General features: G+C 39.6%; 3 protein-coding genes across 5 annotated transcripts; 1 reads left to right on the forward strand and 2 right to left on the reverse strand.

Moving 5' to 3' along the window:
• Positions 1-4007: 4007 nt before the first annotated feature.
• Positions 4008-6517, forward strand: LOC131300818 (U-box domain-containing protein 1-like). Its single transcript, XM_058326816.1, has one exon. It carries the CDS (start codon positions 4372-4374, stop codon positions 6439-6441), a length of 2070 nt encoding a protein of 689 aa, XP_058182799.1. The 5' UTR covers positions 4008-4371; the 3' UTR covers positions 6442-6517.
• Positions 6518-7440: 923 nt separating this feature from the next.
• Positions 7441-16381, reverse strand: LOC131300979 (UTP--glucose-1-phosphate uridylyltransferase 3, chloroplastic). 3 transcript variants are annotated; one of them, XM_058327059.1, is made up of 17 exons: positions 15467-16381; positions 14202-14382; positions 13970-14119; positions 13691-13852; positions 13406-13578; positions 13229-13295; positions 12807-12973; positions 12257-12415; positions 11175-11266; positions 10960-11054; positions 10332-10409; positions 10044-10139; positions 9563-9637; positions 9389-9480; positions 9134-9296; positions 8738-8798; positions 7441-7938 (listed from the first exon to the last, which is right to left on the reverse strand). In XM_058327059.1, the coding sequence occupies exons 1-17, from the start codon at positions 16120-16122 to the stop codon at positions 7826-7828; spliced, it is 2580 nt and encodes an 859-aa protein (XP_058183042.1). In that variant the 5' UTR covers positions 16123-16381; the 3' UTR covers positions 7441-7825. The 3 variants fall into 3 exon arrangements, with proteins under 3 accessions (XP_058183042.1, XP_058183041.1, XP_058183043.1); XM_058327058.1 differs by having other exon boundaries at positions 10960-11057; XM_058327060.1 differs by lacking the exon at positions 12807-12973 and having other exon boundaries at positions 10960-11057; positions 12257-12356; positions 13229-13275.
• Positions 16382-18695: 2314 nt separating this feature from the next.
• LOC131301388 (uncharacterized) lies at positions 18696-26967 on the reverse strand. Its single transcript, XM_058327638.1, has 4 exons — positions 26328-26967; positions 22604-23089; positions 20280-20795; positions 18696-19205 (listed from the first exon to the last, which is right to left on the reverse strand). Exons 1-4 carry the CDS (start codon positions 26799-26801, stop codon positions 19122-19124), a joined length of 1560 nt encoding a protein of 519 aa, XP_058183621.1. The 5' UTR covers positions 26802-26967; the 3' UTR covers positions 18696-19121.
• Positions 26968-27625: the final 658 nt, after the last annotated feature.

A 27625-nucleotide genomic window follows, 5' to 3' on the forward strand; every position in this document is an offset into this window, starting at 1 on the left:
ATTTTGTCCTAGAATTCAAGCCTAAATTATTGCGATTTCAACAATTATCCTTCAAGGGGGTTTAAGAGAACCGTCTAAGTTCAAAAAATGTCTTAAATTTTGTGTCTTTTTATTTATAAATTGATTTTTTGTTACTAATGTTTGCACTGGGTCATTCGTGCCTAGATAAAGTAAATGAAAACTTACTTAAATTGGCGAATAAGAAGATAATATATCTCAACAAAACAAAATAGATTAGGTCCAATAAATTTATTAGCAAACAAAAAATTATTATGAAGAGTTATGCGTAACAAAAAATTTCTATATGATTTTGTCACCGTTGAACTAAAATCATGTAGTCGTCCCTGACTTGTAGAGCTTTAAACTCTTACTCATGCTTGATAGGTGAATCCCCTCTCTCAAACTCTAAACTCAAAATAAGTTTGATCATCCAAACAGAGCAAGACATATGGCACTGTTGGACATGTGACGGTTCTTGAGAGGTGTGGCCCCCTACCATAATGACCTCGTTCATATGAGAATGGAGGGGGATCTAGTGGTTCAAAAGGATATGGGGTTCGCGGCGAATGGAGAGCTTGATGCGCCCGCGACTCTCGAGACTCGTAGGCGGAGACACCACCCTACGGGCAGGAGGTACGAAAGGGACAAGTGTCAACATTTTGCTGGATCACCTGGTACAAGAAGAGTACTTGTTTAGGGGGCTTATAAATATGAGACATTCCTTTCAGATTCTTCAGTGATAGATTCTTAAAGGGAGAAGCTCTATCTCCACAGACTCCTAGATAGAGAATATCCTTTCTAGTGTAACCTTACACCTTCCCTCTAATAAGAATAATGAGTAACTTCATCCATACAGAATGGCAAAAGAACTCCACCTTAACCTTTTCTGTATTTCACACCCTCTGATCATTCTCCATTCTCTTTCATACTTTGTCTCACAAGTTCTCAGATCAGATGGATCAAAAACCAAACCCCCATGGTGTACGTATCACTCAACTGGTTTAGATCAAGACAATCCTTAAGAAAACCTAGTGGCTAGTACAACAAAGGGACAATAGAATCTGGCTTATCTGCAGTCCAGTTCAGTTTTGGACTGTAGAGGTGCGGTCCAAATGATTGCAACCGTCGGATGTATTTTTAATGGTCCAGATTTGTTTCATATTCTTACCGGTAAAAGTTTCAGCAATTCTAAACCATTGATTATCGAGATGAACGGTTCAGATTGAATCGCACACGCTTCTCTGCAGTTGACTTCAGAGAAGCCGGACCCGGGACAATATTAATGGCGAGGAGCAGCAGCTATACCAAACGCTGAGGTTTGACACGGCTGGTTTTATTTATTCTGTTGAATCGATCAATTCAAAATAAAGATAATGTTTGAACTATATAAAATTGTTGCCGACAATTTTATAAACCGAATATAAAATGGGCGGCAAATTAAAAACTAACCCGGCAAGGCTGGTTTTCCCTCCAAATGGCAAAGTACAAACAGAAGCAGTCAATAGTCCATGACATTAATTTGATCTTAAACAAAGAAATAAAGAACGTTTCTTGATCAGATTTTTGCTTGTTTTGGTGTACATCTAGTTTTTGTTCTCTTTCCTATTGTAAGTTATTTAGATTTCTTTAATGAAGTTCTTACTCTTTCTCGGGGGGAAAAAAAAACCTCTTAACGAACCCTTCTGATGAAAAAAGCATACAACGAACAGAAACACATGTACTGAGGGGAAGAAACCATGGACGCGTATTTACCTCCTCCAATGGTCTCCACAAAGCTTTCTCAGAAACGCATTCAACATAATCCAGATTTTGGAATAGATTCTGATGATTTAGAAGTGCAGACTTTACGTATGAATATACGTATATAAGCATTACCAACTGATTAATTATCAGGATCGGAGCAGGAGCTCCAATGATGCAAGCTCGAAAGAAATCAGTGCTTCTCATCATCATAAGTAGAAGCCTCAAAACTAGAAAAATGACAAGAATATATTGAACTGGTAGAGATAAAAGCTACGGAATAGGCGCAGATACTCCAAGAAGAATAGCGCTCCATCTTTTGTCAACTAATAGCAGGGAAAAATAAAGGAAGAGAAGTCGTAGGCCTCAAACTATAACATCACGCTTGGTAAGAGAGTGCCTTAACTATCACGCCAACTGGTTGATTTTCTTATTTTGCAATCACGCAGAAATTTAAGACAAAAGTTAGCATCAAGCTTGATGTTTTTAACAACTTGCACCTATTTGCCTCCACAGAATTGTCAGAGCGAAAGCCATCCACCCAGAAACTCTATCCCAGTGTTGACACCCTAAAACCAGTGGAATAAGCCTCCATGCACCCACTAGGCAACTATAGCGGCAATTTCAAATGGAGATATGATGTTAATCATGCACAAACTATAGAGATGTCACACCAGTGCACAAAGTTTCCAGCTCACAACTCCACTACTTAGGATACTCCTGAGACAATTGTTGGCCAGTGTCCCTTGGTTTTTCTATGGAGAGGCTGTTTCACGATACTCGTACCCGTGCCACAACAAGAAAGAAGGTAGCATGCCATAACAAGAAGAAAGGTAGCGATTGTGATTAGTACTCATTGCCACTAGCAAAAACCAATCTACTCGATTCTCAGAAATGCATTCAGCATAATCCAAGCTTTGCTGTAGGTTCTGATGCTTTAGAAGGATTGATTTTGCGGACGTATAGGAGTTTGGTGTAGAAGCATCATCAATTGATAACTTAACAGGAATAGAGCAGAAGGTTCAATAATAGGCTTCACAGAACACAGCAAAAAAGAAACCGGTACTTCTCATCATCAATTCATCACAAGTAGAAGTCATGAAACTAGCTAGAGGGTCGAAAGCAATAAGTGGAGAACCATGAAGATGAAAAAGATGAGAACAGAACAATACCAAAATCAACATAATAAGACCCCATTCTTTTAAGGATTTGGATTTTGGGTAATGAGTAGAGAGAGATAGAAAAAGAAATGATAGTAATAATTGAGAGAAAATTTATTGGGGACCGTGCGCAGGGAGAAAGTCCAAAATCCCAAAACGAACGGGGTAATGATTTAAACGAACTTGAATAGCTAGATTCTAACCCATCCATATTGGTAGGTGAATTTGCTCTCTCAAACTCTAAACTCAAAAGTAGGGCTGCTCACGGTTCGGTTCGGATTTCTGGAAATCCAAGGACTGAATCACTAGTCACAGTTTTTACAAAATGAAATCTGTGTCCAGACCAAAAGTCCTACGGTTCGGATCCAATCCAATCTGTGACTCGGGGATCGGTTACAGTTTTGTCCACAGATTTTATCAAAAATAAAGCTCAACCATATATCCCATACTAAAAGGGAAGAATGTTACACTCAGAATTAAATTTAACACCACTAGAAAGTACTTGTTACATGAACTACCAAAGACCTACTTCAGAAATTAGATTCAAAAGAATCTAAACACTAGTAGGATTGTATTATTACAGTACATAACATAAAAGAACCGAAAATAAACGAACTACTGAAACTCAATTAGAGTTACTCATAATTTATACGAAAAAACTACGATTTACTCTTTATATTTTATGTACATCTACACTCTATTCCATTATTAAGATAAAATACTAAAATTGGTAGAAAAATGTGTTAACATTACTAACTATTAATTATACAAATACACACATATATTTATATATATTATTTATATAAAATAAATATCTCACGGTTCGGTTCGGTTAATTCACAATTTCGTAATGAAATCCGTGAACCATTAATCTATGGACCATTTATCTCACGGTTTTCTAATTTTTTAATTCGTGTCCGGACCATTAATTTACAGACAAAATTCAAAATGTATGAATTGATTCGGTTCAGACCGGTTTCACAGTTCATCGAATTTTTTGAGCAGTCCTAGCAAAATAAGTTCTCAGACCAGAGGGATCAAGACCAATTAAACCACCATAAAGTCACTCTACTTGTTTAGATCAAGACATCCCTAATAAAACTTAGTACAACATATGGACACCAAAGCAAGGTTTGACCCGGTTAGTTTATATTTTGTTTGAAGGGATCCATTAAACATATAGACATGGTCGAACTATTATAAAATTGGCGGCGGATTTTATAACTAAGCCGGCAAGGTTGGTTTTCCCTCCAAATGGCAGCAACTCAAAAGTCTTCCTCTACCCAGTCACCTGCCTTGCTAGTACAAACTGGAGCAGTCAACACTCCATGACATTACTTTTATCTAAAACGATAACCTGAGGAACGTTTCCCCAAAGCAATCTAAACCTTAATACAAAACCCATTTGATCAACAAAAAAAGAAGCAGCAAAGGATGACCAGAAATATAGTATGTACTAAAGGGAAAAATCATGGATGCAAATTTACCTCCTCCGATGGTCTCCACAGGCTTTCTCCCAACTGGGTCATTGCTAGAATCGTTGATCCACATCTCCAATGAAGTCATGTCAATGGAGAGGAATGCATTTGTGCAAGTTAAGAATGCATCGGCGATGATAAGAAGGATCAAGCTTCTTTCGTCGCTATACGAAGAGATTCAAGAAACAAACACGCCTCTCCCTCCCTCCTCGATCCTGTGCCTGACGGAGCTCTTCTCCGTTGTCCAACGGGGGAAGCTTTTAATACAGGGGTGTCAAGAAGGGAGCGTGCTATGGAGCCTCGTCCAGACGGAGACCATTTCGAGTCAATTCCAAGGTATTGTGAACGAGATAGGTAGAGCGCTAGACATACTCCCTCTTACCTTGCTTAATCTAACCGCGGATACTAAAGAACAAGTTGAGCTCCTTCACAAGCAAGCGAAAAGAGTCGAACTGTTTGTCGACAATAGAGAGATTCAGAGAAGAGAGGAGATCTTCCAACTTATGGCAATTACGAATGAAAAGACCGAGAAGGAAAAGGGCTACCTCGATTACAGAAAAATAAACGAGGTTTTCAGCGGCATTGGATTGGCAACCTCGTTCGACTACGACCAAGAGATATCAAAACTAAGAGCCGAATCGGAGAAACAGAAAGGCACAGGGGGACTAATCGTCGTTTCGAATATCAACAATCTGACATCACTCCTTTCTTCGGTTAAATCCATGCTGTTCAACGATGACGAAACTGATAAAACCAATCACGACTCGAGGCAGACAACCACGTCGTTTTCTAACTACCATTCTTCTCCATGTTCTTCCTATTCGCAACTGATTTTCTCCAACATCCCAGACGAATTCCGCTGCCCGATTTCGCTTGATCTGATGAGAGACCCCGTGATTATAGCCTCAGGTCATACTTACAATCGCAATTCGATTGCTCAATGGATAAATTCGGGGCATCAAACGTGCCCCAAAACCGGAAAAAGGCTAATTCACATGGCTCTAATACCGAATTATGCACTCAAGAGCTTAATCCATCAATGGTGTCAGGAGAACAACGTGCCGCTAATCGAGGCGACGTCGCCTTCGTCTTCTAAGACAAACTACACCAAGAGGAAGTCAATGGAGGAAGAAGTCAATCACGTATCCGCAACGGATACGGCAATAAGCGCCGTTAAAATGACGGCGGAGTTTCTAGTCGGGAAACTGGCCACCGGTTCGACGGATGAGCAACGGCAGGCGGCGTACGAGATCCGGTTACTAGCGAAAACCGGAATGGAAGATCGGAGAATAATCGCCGAAGCCGGGGCAATCCCGTTTCTAGTGGCGTTTCTTGGGTCGGACGACCCGAGAAACCAGGAAAATTCCGTTACTGCCCTCCTAAACCTCTCGATTTACGAGAACAACAAGGTCTTGATAATGTCCGCCGCCGGAGCAATTGACGGCGTAATCGATGTTCTGCAAACGGGGAAAACCACGGAGGCGAGGGAAAACGCGGCAGCCACGATTTTTAGTTTATCGATGATCCACGATTACAAGGCGGTTATTGGAGCCCACCCTAGGGCGGTGCCGGCGTTAGTACGGCTGTTGAGTGACGGAACGGCAGCGGGGAAAAAGGACGCTGTGACGGCGCTTTTTAACCTGGCGGTTTGCGGTGAGAACAAGAGGAACGTCGTCGTTTGGGGGGCGATTCCGTTGCTGATTGAGATTTTGATAAACGATCAGGCGGGAATAACGGACGACGCTTTGGGGGTGCTGGCATTGCTCTTGGGTTGCTCCGAAGGGTTGGAGGAGATGAGGAAATGTCGGGTTTTGGTGCCGTGTTTGATCGATTTGTTGCGGTTCAGGTCGGGAAAAGGGAAGGAGCATTCGATCACGATTTTGTTGGGGTTGTGCAAGGACGGTGGGGATGAGGTGGCGAGACGGTTGTTGTTGAATCCGTGGAGTGTTCCGGCATTGCAAGGGTTGGCGGCAGATGGATCGTCGAAAGCAAGGAGGAAAGCCGACGCTTTGCTTAGATTGCTTAAGCGATTTTGCGTTCAGACTCACACTCCTGTTGGCTGAGAGTACAAAAGATAAGTGTAAATTGTGAAAAGATTTGCCTACAATGAAATTTTGTTCACGTATTCATCTTTCTTCATTGCATTGAATTTTGTTGTTCTCAGTCTTATAGTCCTTACTCCTTAGGATGAGAGGTTTTAGAAGAGGGGAAAAGAAATTGTGCTCATTAGATTATCTTGTCATATAAGGATTCCCCTTCAAGTAACAAGAATACATTGAAGTATGTCTGTCTATGGATCAGATTGGATCCAAATTCGATAGAATCCGAATCGGGACCCATCAACAATTGAAATTCAATGTAGCTAATTACCAATTGTTTCTGGGTCCCCGATTTTTTGAAAAACACTGACCCACAGGATTGCAGATCATGCTGAACAAGGAGAGGAAAATGCAAGAGCTATAGTATGAAGTGATCAATACTCCGGACTAACTGTATAATTTCACTCGATAATGGCAGAACTCATTGAGCAGGTTCTTCTTCACTATAAAGCTAAAGAGAGAACATAAGCGTTAGAGAAGACTAAGCAGCATCACGGCAGCATATACCTGCAATCTTCTGCTCATGAATCCCGAAGCACTCGATTAGAATGGAACTATGGTTGCACTCGATTAGATGGGAACTATGGTCGCAGAAAACTCTTACAAAAAATACGAAACTGGACAAAAGTACACCTTTTAGGATGCATTCTCTTCTTTTTTTTGGGTACTTTTTTACATTATCTTTTGTCGTAATTTTTGAGATTACTCGTTCATCTTAATTGGAGGAATCAGAAAAGTAAAAAAATGTGATGTGAATAAGATGATCAGGGGCATGATGCCACACTTCAAGTCTCGCGAGCTTCAACAACCTTCTCAATTTAACAAGGGGAAAAAAATTCATCCGCTAGAACGAACGGTGAAAAGAAAAACAATACCCATATCCTCCATTGCTCAAGCTCTGACAAAGTTTTTGTCACACACAAACAGGAGAGAGAGAGAGAGAGAGAGAGAGAGAGAGAGAGAGAGAGAGAGAGAGAGAGAGAGATTGCCATTAAGTTAGTAACAAAAAGTTACAATATTGATTACACGGATTTAATGAAAGGGAAAAAAAAGACCCCAACAGCAATGACTAATCTACTGATATGCCAGTAAAAGAAATGACAAAACAACTACAACCAAACTTCCACGATCTTTACACTTAAACTTACATTTTAGTTACATGAGACGGGAACTTTCAGTGATATAGGCTCTAAACTTATGTATGTGTTACAAAAAAAGAGCCGATGGTAAGAGAGGTTCAACTTATGTTCAACGAAGAGCGAATCACCCGGATAATCTCCAAGTGACTTCTGAGACAGATAGTGAACCATGGTTCACATAAAATGTAGGTAGGGATCCGGTTATACTTCTACAACTCTACCAATTCCAACTGAATATGTGTACCGTTTATCTTGTAGTTCCAGAACCAGCTTCCCGTATCCATCGATTTCTCTTCAATAGGGTTTAACTGGACATCCAAACCTGAAGTAATTATCAAAAATAATAATAAGTTCACCAATTAGATGCTATTTCAGCACACACTACTGTAAAGATTTAAACCTAATCAATAATCTGATATTGAGGGAGGGAATTTTGGCAGGTTATTTTCCTACGTTGGAGAATCAATCATTAGGTGCTTCATGAAAGTATGGACTCCAGAACCAGACAACTACAGGCAACAGAACTATCAAAGCCATTTTTGCAGCTCAATTCTAGCAAATAATGGCATTAGGCTTGCTCTAGCCAGCCAAAAGCACAACGAGAATAAATTAATCTAGTGACAGAAAATTGTTAAAGAAAGATAAAAGAAATCATAGTTTTTTAAAAGACTGCTGCTGAGATTGAAATGAAAAAAAAAAACCCCACAAAAGCGAATTCTTTTGGGATATGTTCTTAGATTTGAAACCATAAATCTTGTAATGGTGAATAGAAGAAAAGCATAAGTTAACCAGATATTTAATGCCATATCAAGGTCTCGCAACACACAATTTACAACATCTTCCATCATATCAACAATTCAATGTAAACAAAAACAGAAGTAGAAATTGTAAACAAAGGATGCCCAAAGAGAATGAAAAAGAGAAAGAAACAAAAAAAGAAGAAAAGGCAAGAAAAACATGAAAACAAAAAAAACCCAATATATCAACATGCCCCCTTGGAGATTGACACTAACCATTGTAAACTACAAGGGAATGTGACTAATCAACTGCAATACTGTATAAAATCACTAGATTCTCTAGAATCAGCACATTAAGGAAGTGCCTAAAATTAAACTAAATACCTGAATTTCCTGATGTGATCTTCAATTTATAGCCATTTGGAACTTCAAAGACATGATTGCCCTGCATTAGGCCAAGAAAGCAAAAGAAAATTTTCAGTACCTCATTTCAGTGAAAATAAGTACAGTTAATAATTTCCATTTAGGACAAGAATATAAAGGTCCACTTGGCAGCTTGAACCCTTAATTGATATGCTTCACTGAGCAATCGTTATTAGCTCCTCATGGGATACAAACTAGCCTCAGTGTCATACTAGGTAAGTCAGAGTACCCGCCTTTTGCTTTTGGAGTGAAATAAAACGTAGTAGCGGTATTCATTCTTCCATACCAGCATTTTATGGAGAAACCTATGTTGAACAACACAGAACCTTCTCTGTAATTTGTTAATGTTGATCTAACCTGTAAGATGACATCTGTTGCTTCAAATTCAGCATTTCCATGTAGTATGACCTTTAATAACTCAAACCGCTGCACATCATGCTTCCAGTACGTGTTGTGTCCTGAAGTCCAATCAATCCCTTCATTCAGTACTTTGACATTCTGTAACTTACACCTTCCACACCTAGATGAATGAATTTCATTAACACATTAAATTGGTTGATAATACTCTTTTGAAATAAAACGACGAAAAAAAAAAAAAGAACCATATGCTACCTGCGCCCATACTGTAGTTTCGGATCACCATTTTCATCCATCGTAGTCGAACCCAGGATATTTTCGGCCACAACTATCAAACTACCATCGAGCTGGAAATAGAGGAAACAGATCAGTTAAAGCAAAAATAATTTCCATCGCTGCTTTTATTATTAAGTATCAGAATAGTAAAACCTGAACATCTCTCCATAAGAACTCAGCAACCTCTACTTGTAATTCGGAACCCTCTGCAATGGAACCTCCAACAAACTGGGCATGAAGACAGGAATTCAGTTACGGTTTGTGTAACCATTTATTTAGACGGTTAATGCATATATGTGCATTAAAGTCAACATGGTGAAATTTGGAGCAGCTGCTTAATCACTACAGTGAACTACTCTAGTAAACAAATGAAACATTTTAATAGACAAATCTCAATGCTTTTTGAAGTATGAGTCATTAATATGATTCCCAAATCAAATTGGTGAGATCCAGTCTCTCCAGTTTTCCTCCACCCAACACCAAGAACTGATAGTTTTTTCATGCTTTTGATCAAATTAAACTTTATGTACACATTGCCTACAATTTCCGGGCAAATCCATGCAACAGACAAAATAATACAGCAAAAGTATTAAGCTAAAAAAGAAAATACAGAGTCTGAAAATTTAGAGATTACTTTTTGTCGAGTGACTTCCCAAAGTGGTCCCAAAGCAGGATGAAGGAAGATGAGATATGGGGGTCCAGAATCAGCATACTTATCATTACCTTCAATCTGCACAGCACAATATCAAGAAAAGAGAATAAATCAAAGTTGTCAAATATATATTATCCACATATACAAGAAAAACAAGGCACGCAAGCATAAAAAAATTATCTGTAGCAGAAACTTGTGATGGAGTCATTAATCTCAAATCCTGCAAAGAAAGTCCAGTATTGAAGTTGCAAGAGATACGAGAGGACGCACCTTTGGAATTTCGATTTGACAGTGGGAAAGAAGATCATAGGCATTGCGCATAATGTCCAACAATGAACCATCTGGAGTCTGCCCACGTAAATCATTGGATCAATAATAACCAGGGTTGCTAGGATTTTCATGCAACAAATTCGCAAGCCTAAACCTCTTATTCCAGTATAATGGAATTGGAGGCAATTATGAAGCTCAAAACTAAAAAAGTAAGCATGGATGTCAATGGTTTTAAGTTATCCATTGTGGTAAGCGAGACATAGCCAAGTATGTAAGGTTCGTAACTTAGTTACTTAGTTCTAAACTTTGCCACTAGATTAGTAATTGACAAATCCCGGCACGGAAGGATGTACTGTTGCGATAATTAAGAAATGCAGAGAGCAAAAATGATTCTGTCGCGTGCTAGATTCTTAAGTTCCCCTTTTTTTTCTGGGAGGGAGCTTTGTCAGATGCATAGATCAAAATAAATTTGAGTAACAAAAGCCAGCAGCGAAGACTGCACAAAACTGGACATAAGTGTAAGATAGAAGATTAAGCTTTTGACTAGGTGGGATCTTGAAAGAAAGATCAGCAGTGCCATTCCCCTCCTGGATATATATATAAAAAAAAACTAATATAAAATTAGAACCTGGGGAAAAGACTTGTCGCCATATCTTCTTTTCTTCTTAGCAGATGATGTGACCTTCCTTCGCTCATTGTACACAATAAAGGTATCCAGATTGTCTGCTATTATGCAGCCAAGAAGAGCTTCCATTAACACATGATAAGACTGATGCACAAGGAAAACACGTGTGTGCATAAAATGCAGCAAACTCTAAACTGAATAATCAACGCTGTCACTACCTTCTACACCTTCACAACGTCGAGATGAATGTGCATTGAAGAAATTATCAGCTATGTTCTGCATTGTGCATTCCAGCCGTCCACCAGGGACACTAGTGCAAGCAAAAGCTGATTAGAACTCTGAACAAGTCATGAAAAGAGGAAACTGATATAATATGCTTTGAAGTAGAAGTCGATGCAAGTTCTAAAAGTTAATAGTTCAAGACATCATCCATACAAATTATCTGAGCACCAGCTTGTCATGATAAACTGATATAACAAACAAATGGCAGTAAGGAATGATTCCAATGCTTGTGCTGTAGTTTTGTTGCTCGTGTAGTAGTTTGGTTTCATTTTGTGATTGTACCCAGTGCTTTAGTGGAGTTGTTTTGGTGGGTGTAGCTTAGGTGGCCTGTGTGGAGCAGGAAGTTTTTTTGTAGTGGACTCTCAAGGCTACCCACTTGGTCCTCGATTTTGGGTGGTTTGTTCTAATGAATTTACCTTGCCAAAAAAGTGACAGTAAGGAAGACCAACTGACCAAGTAAAAGCAAAAGGATGAAATTTGCAAAACAGACTATAGCAGTGAACTCCTCCCGTTGACTTCAATATTTTTTCCCCGAGAACTCTTAGATCTCTGAAACCGACATCTATTGCAACCATCAAATACTCAGGTGACTTGGTCAGAAAGCTATTTTTGGATGGAAGAGTACCAAGATAGTGAAGACACTAACAGTGAGTTAATTTCAAGCTCGAGCTCGTGTAAAGTTTATAATCATGAGATGCACATACAAGTATAGACTACAGATAACAAGGCATACAGAGTATGTATCACTTTCTGGATTTATAAATAGAATGAGCTCCTTCCAGACATTGTGTACACTAGATCTACAATTGGCAAGGTCTCTAGCCAAATAATAGAGAAGAACATAAAACAGCTGGTCTAAAAAAAAGGACACTAATGTAACCATTTTATATAGCCCTTGACAAAGGGAATGGCCGCAAAAGTATTCATGTACCCGAACTCAAATAAATTAGACACAAGGCTTGGTTTGCGTATGTAACAAAGTAACTGTAACCTACCATCAAAAGTTCTAGGAACTTACCGATGCTGGATTCCAAACTGATCCACGTATGTAATAGGCTTCTTTGTATTGAGCACCATGCCTGGCAAGCTGGTTTCACTTTCTCTTGATGCAATAAGCTCTGCAGAAGGTAAATCCACATATAGAATGTTTGTATTGGCAGGGAACTCTGCCTGCAAACTTAACATGATAAACAAGGTTCACGTTGGAAATCTAAACAAGGTTCACGTTGGAAATCTAAACAAGGTTCATGATAAACAAGGTTAACACGATATACAACTACTATTTTGTAGCCAATTTTCAACTACTATTTTGTGACATATTGTGGAAATCTTTATTAGACAGCAAAACAGTTCAGAGAGTAGGAATGCGTAAATGTATTTATCACAAGATTTTTCAGTAACCGTTCATATCTTTTAGACAAAAAGGAAAAGTAACAGATCCAGAAAAAAATAAGGAAAAGAAATGACTTAGCGTGAAGTGGAAATGCAACAAAAACTAAAAAGAAACTGGTGAGGAAAATCATAGATCATCCTTTTGCGAGCTTAAAACAGAAAGGGTTACAGAATACCTATGAGAAGAAAGAGGTCCCTCACTGATCCCAAACTTGTCAAACTCGGTGTACTCAATGCATGATAAACCATATGCCCACATTCCATCAAGATTCTTTTTTTCAACTAAAACATTTATTCCTTCTGTGGCCCCCAAGATTCGCTTACATGACGCAAATCCTAGTTTCTGCAAGACCAGCCAATTATCAGCACAGTTCAAGAACCCAAAATGTCTCTCTCAAAAAACTGCAATGAATTTCAACCTAAGTCTCAACGGTCAAGAGTTACGTTTGTTAACAATTTCCCCCTCTTTAGAAGCAAATTGTGTCTTATAAGAATGCTGCTTTCTGTGTACACGAAATGATCAATTCTCGGTGTACTCCCACAGCATCCTAGTTACCTCCAAATAGAGGGGTAATCAAACTCCATAACGAAATACTACCTTTCCATGGTGCAGACCAATCCCCGCCAATGCCAAGAGGGTCAAATCTGTAGCAGCCACAACATTACTGCAGAGTCATCAACGTCCACATATACTCAAAAACCAACCCTGAACTGTTGAATCTTTGGATGCGTACATAAACATCTTAACATCACAAATACTCTACTTAAAGCTCACCTTACTTGTCTAACAGTTGCACCTTTTCTTCCATGGTCATAAAACCATTGAAAAATGCCTCTATCATAAGCAAGCTTCCATATCACACCATGACCACCAGGCTTGCAAACGGGCATGAATTGTCTGGTGACCAGCCATTGACCATCTTCTGCACCAACAGCCGGAACAAGAGGCTGGAAATTCAAATTAAATTACAAAATGCACAAATGCATCCTCACAATCAAGAGAAGGAGAAATAGGGAGAAGCAATAGGCCAACATGTCATGACAATTTTCCGCATCTAACCTGCTCAAAAAATTGGAATAGAGATCGACCTCTTCCAAACCATCCAAGTCTTTCACACAGTGAGGTGATGCGTTCATGGTTGTTCTTTGCTGAACTCGTCATGATTGCAACAGGGGTGACGCATTGTTTTCCATACAACTTGAAATACAAGAATTCTCTAGCCTTGCAATTTCAAAATAATTCTTTTATTATCATTTCAACCAAACACGTAAAATGTCGACAGCAACTCATCCCTATTTAATAAAAATTAATCAAGCTCAAAAAGCAGAGATATTATACCTGAAGATCTCTTATAAGACCTTCTAATAATGTCCGTCCACAGTAAGGAAGCATTGCAGCAGGGAGACATTCACCAGTGTGAGGGTCAACCAAACCAAGCCTGTCTGCAGAACCTCCAAGAGGATAAATCTCACCTAGATCTGGTAAACCCTACAAGAACACAATCTGAATTTCCAAAATAACCTGTGCTACATCCTCTGCGTCCAAATGACAAACATAATCACGCACAAACCTCAATTCCCCAAAGAGCTGCTTGAGATGCATATTCTGTATCTTCAGAAAGGTCAAGAACTCTGGGAGGATGAACTTCAAGTAATTGGCATCCCTTTGATTCATTAAGGTGCTTGGACCAATTTATGGTATGTCCCTCATATCTTGATTGAGCAAGAAGCTCCAGCACCGCTATTTGATATCTGCAACCAATGCACTGTTTCAGTCAATCAAATGGAAAATCCAAATGGCTTTCAATAGATATTGAGACAACTTTGAAGCATTTCAGTAAAAGAAAAGCATGATCTCTTGTGAAAGGAAAAATTGAAGCATCCATTTAAACCAGGTTTCCACCGCAGGAGTAATTTACAGGAGGTCTGATAGATTATTAGATTCTCACTTTTAAGGAAAGAAATACACCATCCAATAACTGCATTGCCAGCATTGGGAATGTGATGATGCGGGAAGGCTGAGTGATTTCCTATTTGGTATTTTGCTCTTATTATGTTCAAATCGATGAAATCTACACAGATATATATATATATATTCCTCCCTTGGGGCCTCAGTCCCCTATTGTTTGTCTGCTTTTAAATTTTTAATGTCCCAAATTGTCTGTCCATTTTGAAAACCTCAAGAATAAAGGCCTACAAAAGTACGCTTCTACCCTTATCTCTTGATTTGAAGTGACAAGTGGAATTTGAATTTAAGAGCATTTTTGGAAAGTTCAAGTTTTTCAAAGTGTAATAATTATTAGATTCCCTTGGACAAACAAACTAGGACGGAAGAAGTAATAACTATAATTGGGGTCGGATCGGATGTAAAACGGGTCAAAACGGGAAGGGGAAGCAAATACCACCCCCACCGCAACTTCCTTTTCGGATCGGGAATACCTGCTCAGATCAGGGCTGGGAAGGCCAGGGGCGGCATGGGGCCAAGGAAATTGCCATCCCTCCGTAGGATATGAACAAAATGTCCACTCATTTCCCTCTAAATTCAAGTTTGCTAAGCATAGCACGAATCTGGAATGAGCAGCAGTGGCTAAGCATATCCCTACTTAGATATGAACACAATATACACTCATTTCCCTCTAAATTCAAGTTTGCTAAGCATAGCACGAATCTGGAATGAGCAGCAGTGGCTAAGCATATCCCTACTTAGATATGAACACAATATACACTCATTTCCCTCTAAATTGTCCCTAAAAAAAACTTCCCTCGACCTCTAGTAATACGCCAGCAATCGAACTAATTCGCAACTAAAAATGGATGAAAAAGGAGATTAACTAACCCAATGATTCCTCCAATGCAGTCATAAAACCGTTCCATCTCTCCAAGAGTCTTCAGCAGCTTCCTCAACGCTCCAACCTCTTTACCCTCCACCTCCTCCTCCACCCTACCCCCCACCACCCCCCCACCACCCTCCACATCCCACTTCTCAATCATCTCAACCAAACCATAAAGCGCGCTCTTCAACAACCCCCTGGCCGACTCGAAATCGCCCTCGACCACCGACTCTGATATCGACCCCAGCACGTGCTCCTGCCCCGCTGCCACCACACATTTGAGTAAAAACAACTCGTAATCGCCCAACTTAAGATAGTCATTCAAAACCCTAGAAACCCCAACGGTGAAGAAACGTTTTACTCTGGAGTCGGCGTGGATGGCTCGGAGCTTGTCGGTTAGGGTTTTGGAGCGGGAGAGGGTGGATCGGAGGGATTTGAGGCGGGAGATTTCGGGGCGGAAGTCGGGGGAGGGGGAGGGCGGCGCGTGCTCGAGGGGGGCTGTGGAGACGCGCGTGACGCGGTGGTGTGAGAGGGAGACGGAGGTGAGGGTCGGGGAGAGTGGGGGCGGGGGTTTGGGGGAGTTGAAGAGGGAGTGGGAGGTTCTGGTGCGGGGGGTGAGGAGGAGGTTGTTTTGGTGGAGGATTGGGGTTGCGCGCGCCATTGTTTAGAGCGAGAGAGGGAGAAAGAGAGAGAGAGAAGACGACGAAGAGGAGAAAGGGAGGGGTAGTGGGATAAAACGAGATTCCGGAAGCATATACCCACCAAGGAGAGAAAGAGATGAGGGGAGATTCAAACTGTCAGTTATGTACTTATGTGTCCTGAACAAATCGTCATCCCTTTTTAAATACGTCCCATTGGTTGGCGCCACCTCTCTCTCTCTCCTCTCTCTCTCTCTCTCTCTCTCACTCGCGCCATCTCCTCTATTGGTTTTCTTGGCGGCCTGTGTATCGTGTACTTGTGCTGGGTTTTTAACTTTTGTGCGTGTCGTTGGAAAGCTGGTTCGTACAATCGTAGAATAAAAAAATGATTCGCTTACGGGAGCAAGAGCGAAAGCATGGAAGTGTTTTCCGATATATATATTCCGATATTTTTTTTTTTTTTTTTTTGAAGTTTTTGGAACTTGAAAGAGCAAGAATTGTGACCGGAAACATGGAGCAAGAACGAAATGATGCGTGTACACGAACGGGAGCGATAGTGCGAGCGCTAGTGTGAAAGTTTTCTTCGAAAGTAGTGTTCAAGATGAGAGAATAATTTCTTTACAGTAGCAATCAATTGTGACATTACAAAAGTGTCATGAACGGTTCAAATTTTAATAAAAAAAATTTGGAAAAAGTTTAACTCTTCCGAAAAAATTATTAAGATCCGTATCGTCCAAAAATATTTTGAACGGTCGCGATTGACTCTATAAACAATTATTCACGACTCTGCCGTTAAAAAGATTTTCCCTTTAATAAGTTGATCAATCGCAGTCTAAAGCCGTCATTCTGCCGTACTCATTGAATGGATTATCCCAAACTACAAGCTCAAACAACCTTTATTTAATAGAGAAAAATGGATGGTCAACCTGATCGATCATGTTCATAAATGAACTGCAACAAAAATGTAGTTTGATTATAGTAATTAATAAGGTTGAAAATGACTGATTACTGGGATGTATTATACCTACTATTGCCCAACAGCTCTTTAAAAATCAATGTTTTTTTTGTTTTTTTTTTTATTAAAGTGCACCACTCCACAATATAGAATTTGTCATTGTCAAATTTGGCAAAGCAAGGGTGGGTATTTATTAAAACCTTTTTCACGGGCATTGAGCTAGTTTAAAGGGCATACACTTTCATTTTAATAAGTTCTAGATTAGTTTCCCAATCTATGATGAAAAGAATGTTGGCTAAATTTGCACTCCTCATGTTTCTTTGAAGTTCGAAATTTCTTTTTGCCGATTAAAAAAAATGGTTCTTTGAAGTCGTCAATATTTTTCAAAGACTAGGAGCACAAATTGAGCGACAGAATAAATAACATGTTAAGATGTGCGCAGATCTTGGTTGAAATTGCAAATGAACAAGAAAAACCACGAATCGGAGTTGTTCCAAAATAATACCAAATCTACTAAAAAAATAGAGCAAACTTTCTAGAGGTATTAGCTAGGCAAAATCTACAAATGTGTGGGAACTAATGAGTAGAAACTATTTACTTGAATTTGAGATGATATCATTACAATGCTTCCTGTAACAGAAACAGATGCCAACAAAGGATCAGAAATTCTTGCGAGTCCAATCCTTGACATACATGGTCCCGAGACTACTACCTTCACATGGACCATGCAAGAAAAGACAAATTAGAGCTTAATTAAGGGGAGTAATTAGCACGGCCTACTTATCGCACCTTTGAAATACAGCACAATCCAGCCCATAACGAATTAATGAAAAAGTAGTTTCATAGCATGCCCTAGTTATACACACTCATTTTTGGAAGAATTTATGCTTCCAGAAGAGTTGAAGAAAAAGACATTCTGAATAAAGCGGTCATAATATTTCGCAGCTAATGGCTAACCTGCACTACAATGTTATGCAACAACAACAACAAATTTTCACAAAGCTAAAGGGACACGCTAATGGCTAACCTGCACTACAATGTTAAGTAACAAACACCACAAATTGTCACGAAAGAAAGCAACACTACAAAGCCTTGTACACATGCTTAACACAAAGACTCGTACCAAAAATCATAAGACTTGAAGGGTAGATCGTTTCATTCTACACCGTTGTCATCCGTACCAAATACCACAAAGTCACATAAGTTTTTGCTTCGTACAGTTTTGTACCAAAGAATTATCCGAGGTGAATGAAGGAAAAAATATTCATGGTCATTTGATGCTTTTGCATTTCTCCAACTCTTGCTCAACCAAGCAAATGCAAATCATCTTGACAGTATCCATTCCAATTTCCATCCCAAACAGACAGGAAAACTGAATTCCGTTACCATTTTCCTCCTAAGAACCACCCATAACGAAATCAGACAAGGCACTATAGTCATCCTCCCCTTGACTCTAAAGCTGAACAAAAAAATTCCAGGGAAAGAGATTTCCTGGATTACCTGCCTCATTTGGAATCAATTTCAGCCACTATAACGTTTAGTTATCTGTCATTTACGAGACTTGTAACAAAAAACCCCAAAACTGAGTCATGACTCGTATTCACGCCATGAAAACAAAGAAATAACTAATCAATCAGCAATAAAAAAAAGCAGTCGTGAATTTTATTCTCTCATTTAAGAAGAAAAGAGTGAAACAGAATCCAACTTTGACTTCATTTTGCATGGAAATGTATAGAAGAATGTTATCAGTACTGACCAGTGACCAATCAACGATGAACTATCGGATCCATTGAAAGAAGTTGGAAGCAGGAGAATTTCAGTCTTTCCAACCAATCTGGAACGAAGGTGAGCCATCTATAAATTGGTACCTTCAATATTTATTTACCTGTATTTGCACTTCACGAGAACTTACAGAAAAGACAAAAAGCCATCTAAATCGGAATTGTCGGTGAAGAAACAAACTTCTCAAATGGCCGCATAATACTCTCATTATCCTGGACTCATAGGTTTCCTTCGTTAACTCCAATGTTGTTGAGCACCAAACAAGGGTACAAACGATTACAATTGTTATAATGGTGAAGAGAAACTAAATTGCACACCAGTCTTCCCACGGTCATGCTCAAGTTGTTTCAGTATGTAACAGTAGTTTATCTGAAAACAAAACCAAGCCATCAGTGATGTTACATGGGATTGGTTGGGTAGGAGAAATAGAAATTCCAAAGAAACTGTAGCGAAGGGGTTTTCATTCATTGATAATTTAAAGGATCTTATCCAGATGAAGTTATCAGAGGACTTTTTTTTTTGAAAGGCAAGTTATCAGAGGACATTGCCAGCAACTTATCAACTGTTTGAGCAACATTGGCCTGTATTGCAAATTCAACATACATAAATAAATGCTTTTTCAAAAGGACAAGATATAAAAAGATATGCATAAATAAACAAACTTATTGCTCCTTTTAATCGGAGATTTAAAACGTCTTCTCATGGTCTAACAAGGGAAAATGTTTAATATTGTACTGTCCAAAATACTTGCAAGAAGATGATGAAACACCTTTAAGCTGCTTCCAAGGGCACACCAAGGTCCTTGGGCAGCATCGTAGATAAGGACACATATATTGGGGAAAAGTTAGCACTATGTAAAACATAGCCTAAAACACCCTGCTGCATGAATGTCGTCAGGAGTTCTATTTCAATCCTATAATCCAGCCCTGAGGCTCCAGTAAATCGTCTGGAGTATCATATAGGAAAGTAGTTTATGATTCAAGGAAAATATATAAGGCCAAAAAATGCTGCCATCAGATCGTATCACTGCCTCTTTAGATAAGTGTGATTAGTCTCTTGTTTGGAGATGACATATATAAGGAAATAGTGAAGACGGGGAATATATTGACATGAACTATTGATATAAGAAATAAGATGGTAGGAGAGAACAATAAAAACATGACGCAATCTGCACAAAAGAACAACTTCCCATCAACCGTCAGGTGTTGCAAAATTACTTCGTAAATAGGTACTCTTTACAGGAAAGAACTAAAGGGAAAACTTCTCCTTCAAGATTACAGTTACACTGGGAACCACACTTCCTTGTGAGTTGTGACTGTTGGATGCACTTTGCACTTATCAATGAAGGAAAAAATTTTCTTTTCTTTTTTTTTCCTTCCCCTTTCATCTACAAGTGTCTACTGATTCTTAGTTTAATACACAAATCTCAGGACAGAAACTTACCTCCAATTGAAATAGTTTAGTAGGTACAACGATTCCAAATCCTGCAGAGCTTCGGGAAGACTCAAGGAACTTCTTCAAAGAAAAATCTCGAAATGCATTCTCTGTTAATTTGGAAAGATTCCCAGCACAAGCAAAGAAATGTCCATGGATACCAGCTTCTCGCAAAACTCTCAATGGAAAATCGAAAGAAAGGTCCGCAAAACCTGTAAAAGCAAGGTCTCCTCCAAGAAAATCCCTACCTGAATAAGTATCAGAACTTTCATTATTGGAGTTTTCTCTAATTTGCCTCCTTGGTTCAGTAGGGCCCCATCCCCTTGGCTTAAACCCTAACAACGTCATCGGGCCTCCCAAGTTGCAAACCGGAGAAGAATTACCACTGAAGAAGAATCTCTCCGGCATAGAAGAGGGCATATTCAAGAATCCATTTCCCCAGGGAAAAATGGCACCACTGGAAACCCCAAAGTTGACTGCAGCGTTATAAAAACCCAAGGGAAAAGCGTAACGAAGATGAAACTCCTGTTAAGAAAAGCCAGAATAACGAATTCAAACAAAAGAAGCTTGAGAAGTAGCGAATGCCAACAAATAGAGGGGCATTTATATAGCACGGTTACATCAGGTGGCCAGTGTCGTCATATTGGTTAAATGGATCAATAAGTGGGGCAGCATCTTAGTTCCAGTTGTTATTTAATTATCAAAAGAACCCTATTCCAACTATACATAAATGACCACATAATGTTACAGCGAGAATCATTAAAAAGCTTAAGAACCAGAACAAGGAAACAACTACATGAACCAACTGCAGTAAAGGAAAAATAGATCAATCTCCAGAACACTTGAGGATTTGCAACCAGCAAGAGCAGACGAATAGTATTTATTTGATTTACAAGGAAGAGACCAGTAATTAGGGCTGCAAACGAACAGAACCGTTCGCGAGCAGCTCGAGACTTGGCTAGATAATGGCTCGGATCGGGTCTGTTCATGATACAAACGAACAAGCCCATGCTAAGAATTCTGGTTTGTTTTGTAAACGCGCCAAGCTCGAGTTACCTAAAGCTCTGCCGAGTTGGCTCGTGAATATATTATACTTTTGTGATAAAATCTCCCTTTCTTTTACCGCCAACTAACATGGCTGTCAAGAGTGCCAACTTTGAGAGATCACGTGTTAAGAAGTTAATCCACCAGGAAGCTTTGTAGAGGAAGGAATGATCTTGAACTTGTATTTCTTCCAATGTGGGGCAAGGTTCATTCTCAAATGAACTTCCTCCCTTCTCCCTCAATCCCACATCGGTCCTCTACAGAAGTGTGCAAAGCGTCCTTTGAGCGCTGAACCTAGCTTTAGATTTCTGAGCTAAACCGAGCCGAGCTTGAGCCTTGGAGATATTTTTCGAGCCGAGCTCAAGCCAAACCTCTGCAGCTCGACTCGAGTTCGAGCTGACCCATTTTTTGGCGAGCCGAGCTCGAGTAGCCTAAAGCTCGGCTTGGCCCGCTTACTGCCCTACCAGTAATCATGGGCACTTATGGGAGGAGTTGTTTGAGGCAATTTAAAGAGCTTCAAGGGCAAGAGGAGGGTCTCTGGAACGAGTAAAATGCTTTGCATGCCTTCATGGTACTTCACAAAGGCAAGGGCCAGTTCCAAGACGACTGAAAAGGGAAGGTCAATGACCAGCCAAATGCTGATTGACGCCCTCCTGTTTTTCCCAGGGAACCTTTCAATTTACTCAAGGATTTCAGAATGTTAGAACTCAATTCTCTCCCTCTCTAAAGAATATGAAAATGACCATGGAGTAAAGGCCTCCAAAAAATACTGCTTCTACCAGAATTATGCAGAGAAGAGGAAGTAAAGAGGTTTTGTTTATCAAATCTCAGTATAAATTACGCATAAGTCAACTGTTCATGCTCGACACAGGTCAGTCAAGCACTGAAGCCCCACAAAACCAATTATCTTGACTGAAAAAGAAGACCATTTTGATTTATACAACGTTAATATCAAACACTTTGAAGCAGAGAGTGGGAGAGAAGATATATATCATAAAGTAGCCACATTATGTTTCATTAAACCCAGAAGGGTGGGATTTCATTAGTGGAGTGAAAAGGTCAAATAGGTCAGACAACAAGATAAAGCCCATTTGGTCCTAGAATGATTCCAAATGAAATTAAAAAACAGACATAAACCAAATTGCAAGTTACTTGCAATAAATCAATAATATCATATAATTCAACATGGGAGCATCACATAAGTTGACAAAATGCAAAACAGACCACTTTGAAAATAGTAACTCAACAAGCGAGGAAACCAAGACCAAAGGCACTAGAAAGTACTAAACCTGGCGCAAAAATCGTAAGCTCCGATAATCAGGTATAAGACCGCCGATTTGAGAAGTAGAAACAAAAGCATATCCTTGAGTTGGCCTCAGAGGTGAGTTTCTCTGGTCAATCTTGAATGTATACTTTAGGGATGAGAGCAGACCATGTCCAAGCTGCCTCCTTATTGACCTAGATGCAATCTGTAATGGGTCTGTTAAGGAACGCCAGGTAAGATTGTATGCCAAATCATGATTCGTAGAAGATAACAGGCCAAGAGACAAGCCCAATTCTCGCTCTTTGTAAGATGAAAAATTCAGCCAATCCTTGGACAGCAGAGATACTCGACCGAGCACAGGAGATGCCAATCCTCTCAATCTAGGCAAAGACACACCAGCACTGACCTCTGATGTTTGGTCCCAGCCATAAGCCAAAGAACCATCCCAAAGGTCCCCAAATCCAAATAAGTTTTTCAGCTTGAGTGATCCTTCAAGTGACCAAGATCTAGCCTACAAAAGTACTTTGCGTAGTTAAAAATCATGTCCATATTGCGAGTGCACATCAAAAAAGCATATTCAGAAACATGTAATTTGAGAAGTAAAAGTTCCTGAAGATAAACAAGTGCCAAGAATTGGAGGACAGAAGAACTTGACGAGGTGTTATTTTGCTGCTCTCTTAAGAACTGAAGTGTAATATAGTGCATGCATATCTCTGTTATTTGACTGCATGTTGATTCAGGCCAGGGCATCCGTGCTGTGATTTGGCTTTCATAAGATGTCATTTCCAAATAGTGCAAAGCAATAAAACAATGTCTTTACGTCCTTGAAAACATTCATTCAGAAATTGACCACAACATACTAGCTGAGTGCAGCATAGGTAATAGTTTTAGATCCCTAATGGTCCATGTGTATTGACACAATTTTGTGGTCCCCGCAGATATAGAATATTGGACAGGAGGAAATCAGAAGAAGGCTGCAGCACAAATAATATCCTGAGTCTTTACAGAAACGGAAGTAAATCAAATGCCTAAAACAAGTAGGTGATTGGCACAGTCTTGCCAACACAGAAATAGTGAAAAGGTTTCCAGAAAGAGTAAGTCTACACGGGTCAAAATAGGAAAACTGCTTTTAGTCCATGAAACTGATATTAGGCAATTTTGTCTTTACTTTAGGCAACTTGAGAACTAGATACATGGATCCATACTTCAAGTCGCATTTTGCAATGCTATATGATCCTACAGCAAAATACGGTGTCAGTAAAACCGAGCATTGTCCTTCTTACTCATTAGGACAAATAGGAAACTGTCAGACTAACAAACAGAACAAACTACCCTTTTCTGGGAGCTGACATCTCAATTATTCAAAGATGTTCTTCAACTTCTTCCAAAATGGACTTTTTACCATTCCTACTTGATGAGGAAACTTGCACCAAACATCAAGTATTTTCCAATTACCAATGTCCTATAAGGAAGCTTGCAGAAATAAATTTTTACGAGATATCATGAAATCAGGAATGTAACAAGTGTTAAAATGAAAAGATCAAAATCCAAAATCAAGAGTCCTGGCACCTGCTAATAATCATCCACTCAAAGTCCAACTAATTATGAATTTACGATCGCAAGTCATTAGAAATCGTGAGAACTATATAAGCTGCAATCTTTCATGTACGAATTAACCCAAATAGCAAAGCAGTGTAGTTGTTTGGATTTGAATATAATTTCTGTGGTGTTTCTGTGCCTTCGAGCATCTCCAACTAACCTTCATTTCTTCAAATCTTCAAAATGAAGATTTTGTGCTTCCAACCATGTCTCATTTACTTTCTTCATTTATGGAGAACCATCTCTCAAATGAAGAACATTCTTCAAATCCAAATTAAAGTATACATAAGTTGCGATTTTATAATCTAATTGATATAAGATTAGTATCATTATAAATGTATTAACAATACCTTCAAAATGAGATCAATTCTGAATATGGTTAGATAAGTAATTAACAAAGTAAAAACTTAAATATTAGAGGGGAAGTTCAATTTTGAAGAGACGAATGAATTTTTAAAAACTAGACGAAAATGAAGAATTGTGGTCGGAGTGTGTGTAACCAGTAAGGTTCTCTATATACACTTTTTGAGTAAATAATATTATTTTGATTCTTCAAAATGAGGAATTGGGTTGGAGATGCTCTAATGGGGAACATGCTAACCACAGAGAGTAATCTTTTCCAGTACATAGAATATCATTACTGAGCTGTTAATTTGTTACCAAAAAAACTAATCCTACATAGCTAACATGACCCTTACTGTTTTTCTGCGGACATATCCAGTTTAGTTTGCAATAACCCTCACGTAAGGGCTAGTTTTTTAATTCAATATCATAAAAGCTTGTTCCAGGAATTATTTGCTTCTAAACGTTTTAATTTCAACAGCTAGTTGTAGGATTGAATAGATTTCATCCAACGGCAAGATTTTTGGACAACAGCTAATTTTTTAGCATCAAAACATCTTCAGATAACCTTTATACACGAGTTGTGAAACATGAGAGGATGACCTCAAGGGCTGCGCTCTCTTTGTTACTGACTTACTGTGATGAGTCTTATGTTCCTCATAAAGCTAGAATCATCCAATTAGTTATAGGAGTCTGAGTATACCGATAGAGTGAAACCAACTCTGGTGACTTGTTAGTGACTCCTTAAGTCCATAGCTCTCTCGTTACATATGTATAGCATATCTCTCTCAAACATAAGGTTTTGATAATCCTTAATAAAACAGCTGTAGTTTCTCTTTAACCAATCAACACAAAGGCCCGCAATATCGTTTCAAAAAGATATGTCCGTGCTGCCACCACATAGAGTGCTCAATGTAGGTGGAAAGGGAAGGAAAACCGGCAAAATTCATCCATCATGCAGATGAATCAATGGAGGCTTATTATACGCACAATGTGTGGAAAATCGTTGTTCATGGCATTTCAATAAGAGATGCAACTCCAAACAGAGCCTTTATGCGATGCCGACAAGAATGAAAAGCCAATATGCTTGTCTGACGAGTTGACAATCGTACAAAAAAATATCAGACTGTTGTTGCACAGCAGAGAAGTAGGATCCCGCAATTCATTGCATAGAGAACATGAAGTTATTTATGTTTCGTAAGTATCTAATGCATAGAGCTTGCCTCCTAGCTCAGTCAGTAGAGCAGGTAATGGGCACTTCATTTGGTGAGGATTCAAACCCCACCCCCAGTCCCTTTCCCATAGTATAGTATCGAATAGAATTTTCTTGGATAAAAAAAAAATCTAATGCATAGAAATACTAAACGGGGTGACACTCAACTGTGACGACTGTTTGCTGATCGCTTGGATTTCTGTTTGGAAGTATACATTCTGATAGGTGCAAACAATCCAAGCCAAGCTGAGCTTTGAAGTGTCAGAGCTTGGCTTGTGCAAAACTAGTCTAGCTCAAGCTCGAACTCAGCTCGTTTAGTATCGCGATGTTAGAGCTCGGTTGTTTACTAAAGGAGCCGATGCTTTCCACAGAACCGGCCGAGTTACAACTAACTCAAGCTCGGCCCGTTTAACTAAGCTTAAAACTCAAACTCAAACTCGACTCAATTACAAACTAGCCGAGCCTTGAACTGCTCGCATTGCTCGCTTCATTTACAGCCCTCATCTAATCTATGATTGTTTAGACCATAGGCTTAGCAGCAAAAGACTAAGTTTGTGTTTCGTTTCAAATCGAACAGAAAGCCATTAAACCGTACCTCAGGCTTCGAGAATACACCGAAATCGCCGGAGATAGGGTTTTTGGTCTCGACGACCTCAACGACGACGTTCGCAGTGCCCGGCAACTCCGGCGGGCCCGCATCGAGCGTGATGTTGACGGAATCGAAGATTCCGAGGCGGCGAAGACGAGCATTGGCGACGGCCGCGGCCTGGAGGAGCTCTTGCACCGTGGTGGCGTTTTTCAGGGCTTCGATTTCGTATTCGATGAGTGATTCTTTGGTCTTCGTGTTGCCTTTGATGAACACGTCGTGGACTCGGAGGGGGACGCTGTTCGTTGATATGCGGCGGAAGAGGTCGTCCATATCGGCTCTAACCACTGGTCCTTCTTCTCCGTCGCCGAAGTCTTCTTCGTCATCCTCGTCCAATACGTCGTCGTCATCCTCGCCGTTGGAGGCTTCGTCGTCGAGAACTGGTGGTTGATCGCTTTCATGTTCTTCGGTTGAGCCTGCCATGAGAGAGAGAGAGAGAGAGAGAGAGAGGGTGCTGGACTGCTGGTTGAAGGGGATTTGTCTCCGAGAGAGGTAGAAGGCGGTAGTCGTGTGATCCAGTAGAGAGGAGTCTTGTTACGGTCTGTTTGGCGATGCAGAAAAGAAAGGAATTGGATTCTCTTCTACTTCTTGTTTGGTTTCTTCTACGGGAGGAAAAGGGGAAAAACGTAGTAGTACAAGAAATTGAATAAAAAAAATTCTCCTATTTCCTTTTTCAGAAAGTCTACAGTCACCGACCCAAAAGTCGGTGGCCGGCCACCGCTCGCCGCATGGGGTCCACTCTGAGCTCCGCACAGATGATTTGAGCCGTTCAATAATTTTTTTTTAAAAAATCGAGTGCATATTGTGAAAAATCAGCTCAATCCGATATGCGTAGGTACTAAGATCCAATCTTCCTTTTTTGAAAAATCGGAAAACCAATCCTTCCATTTTTTCTAATTTTCCAAAGATAAGAAGATTGATCCGAGCACCTATACATATCGGATCGAGCTTATTTTCTTCTAAACCCACTCGGTTTTTTTTTTTTTAAATTATTGAACGGCTTGGATCATTCGTGTGGAGCCCACACATATGCCGGAATAGGCCCCACACAGCGAGCAATGGCCGCCACCGACTTTTGGGGTCGGTGACTGTAGCACTGTTGTTTCTTTTTCCTATTTTCTTGTCTTTTAGTAATAAATTGCATATAAAAATTTTCACTAAAAAACAAAACATGGAGTACATATATTAAAAAGGAGAGTGTAAAAATTACTTCTCATTTTATAACACGTTTTAAATGAAGTGAAGTT

This window comes from Rhododendron vialii, chromosome 9a (assembly GCF_030253575.1).
Source record: "Rhododendron vialii isolate Sample 1 chromosome 9a, ASM3025357v1".
NCBI classification, from domain to species: Eukaryota; Viridiplantae; Streptophyta; class Magnoliopsida; order Ericales; family Ericaceae; genus Rhododendron; species Rhododendron vialii.

What these genes read in the sequence shown, in the direction of transcription:
- LOC131300979 (XM_058327058.1), bottom strand. Translation starts at nt 16,122, where the DNA reads ATGGCGCGCGCAACCCCAATCCTCCACCAAAACAACCTCCTCCTCACC. An exon ending in TTGGTCTGCACCATGGAAAG is followed by an intron (nt 12,974 to 13,228) that starts GTAGTATTTCGT and finishes CTGGTCTTGCAG; the next exon opens with AAACTAGGATTTGCGTCATG. An exon ending in GGGAAGTCACTCGACAAAAA is followed by an intron (nt 9,638 to 10,043) that starts GTAATCTCTAAA and finishes CTTCATGCCCAG; the next exon opens with TTTGTTGGAGGTTCCATTGC.
- LOC131301388 (XM_058327638.1), bottom strand. Translation starts at nt 26,801, where the DNA reads ATGGCAGGCTCAACCGAAGAACATGAAAGCGATCAACCACCAGTTCTC. An exon ending in GTGTATTCTCGAAGCCTGAG is followed by an intron (nt 23,090 to 26,327) that starts GTACGGTTTAAT and finishes GTACTTTTGTAG; the next exon opens with GCTAGATCTTGGTCACTTGA. An exon ending in CTAAACTATTTCAATTGGAG is followed by an intron (nt 19,206 to 20,279) that starts GTAAGTTTCTGT and finishes TTTTGTTTTCAG; the next exon opens with ATAAACTACTGTTACATACT.
- LOC131300818 (XM_058326816.1), top strand. Translation starts at nt 4,372, where the DNA reads ATGGATGCAAATTTACCTCCTCCGATGGTCTCCACAGGCTTTCTCCCA.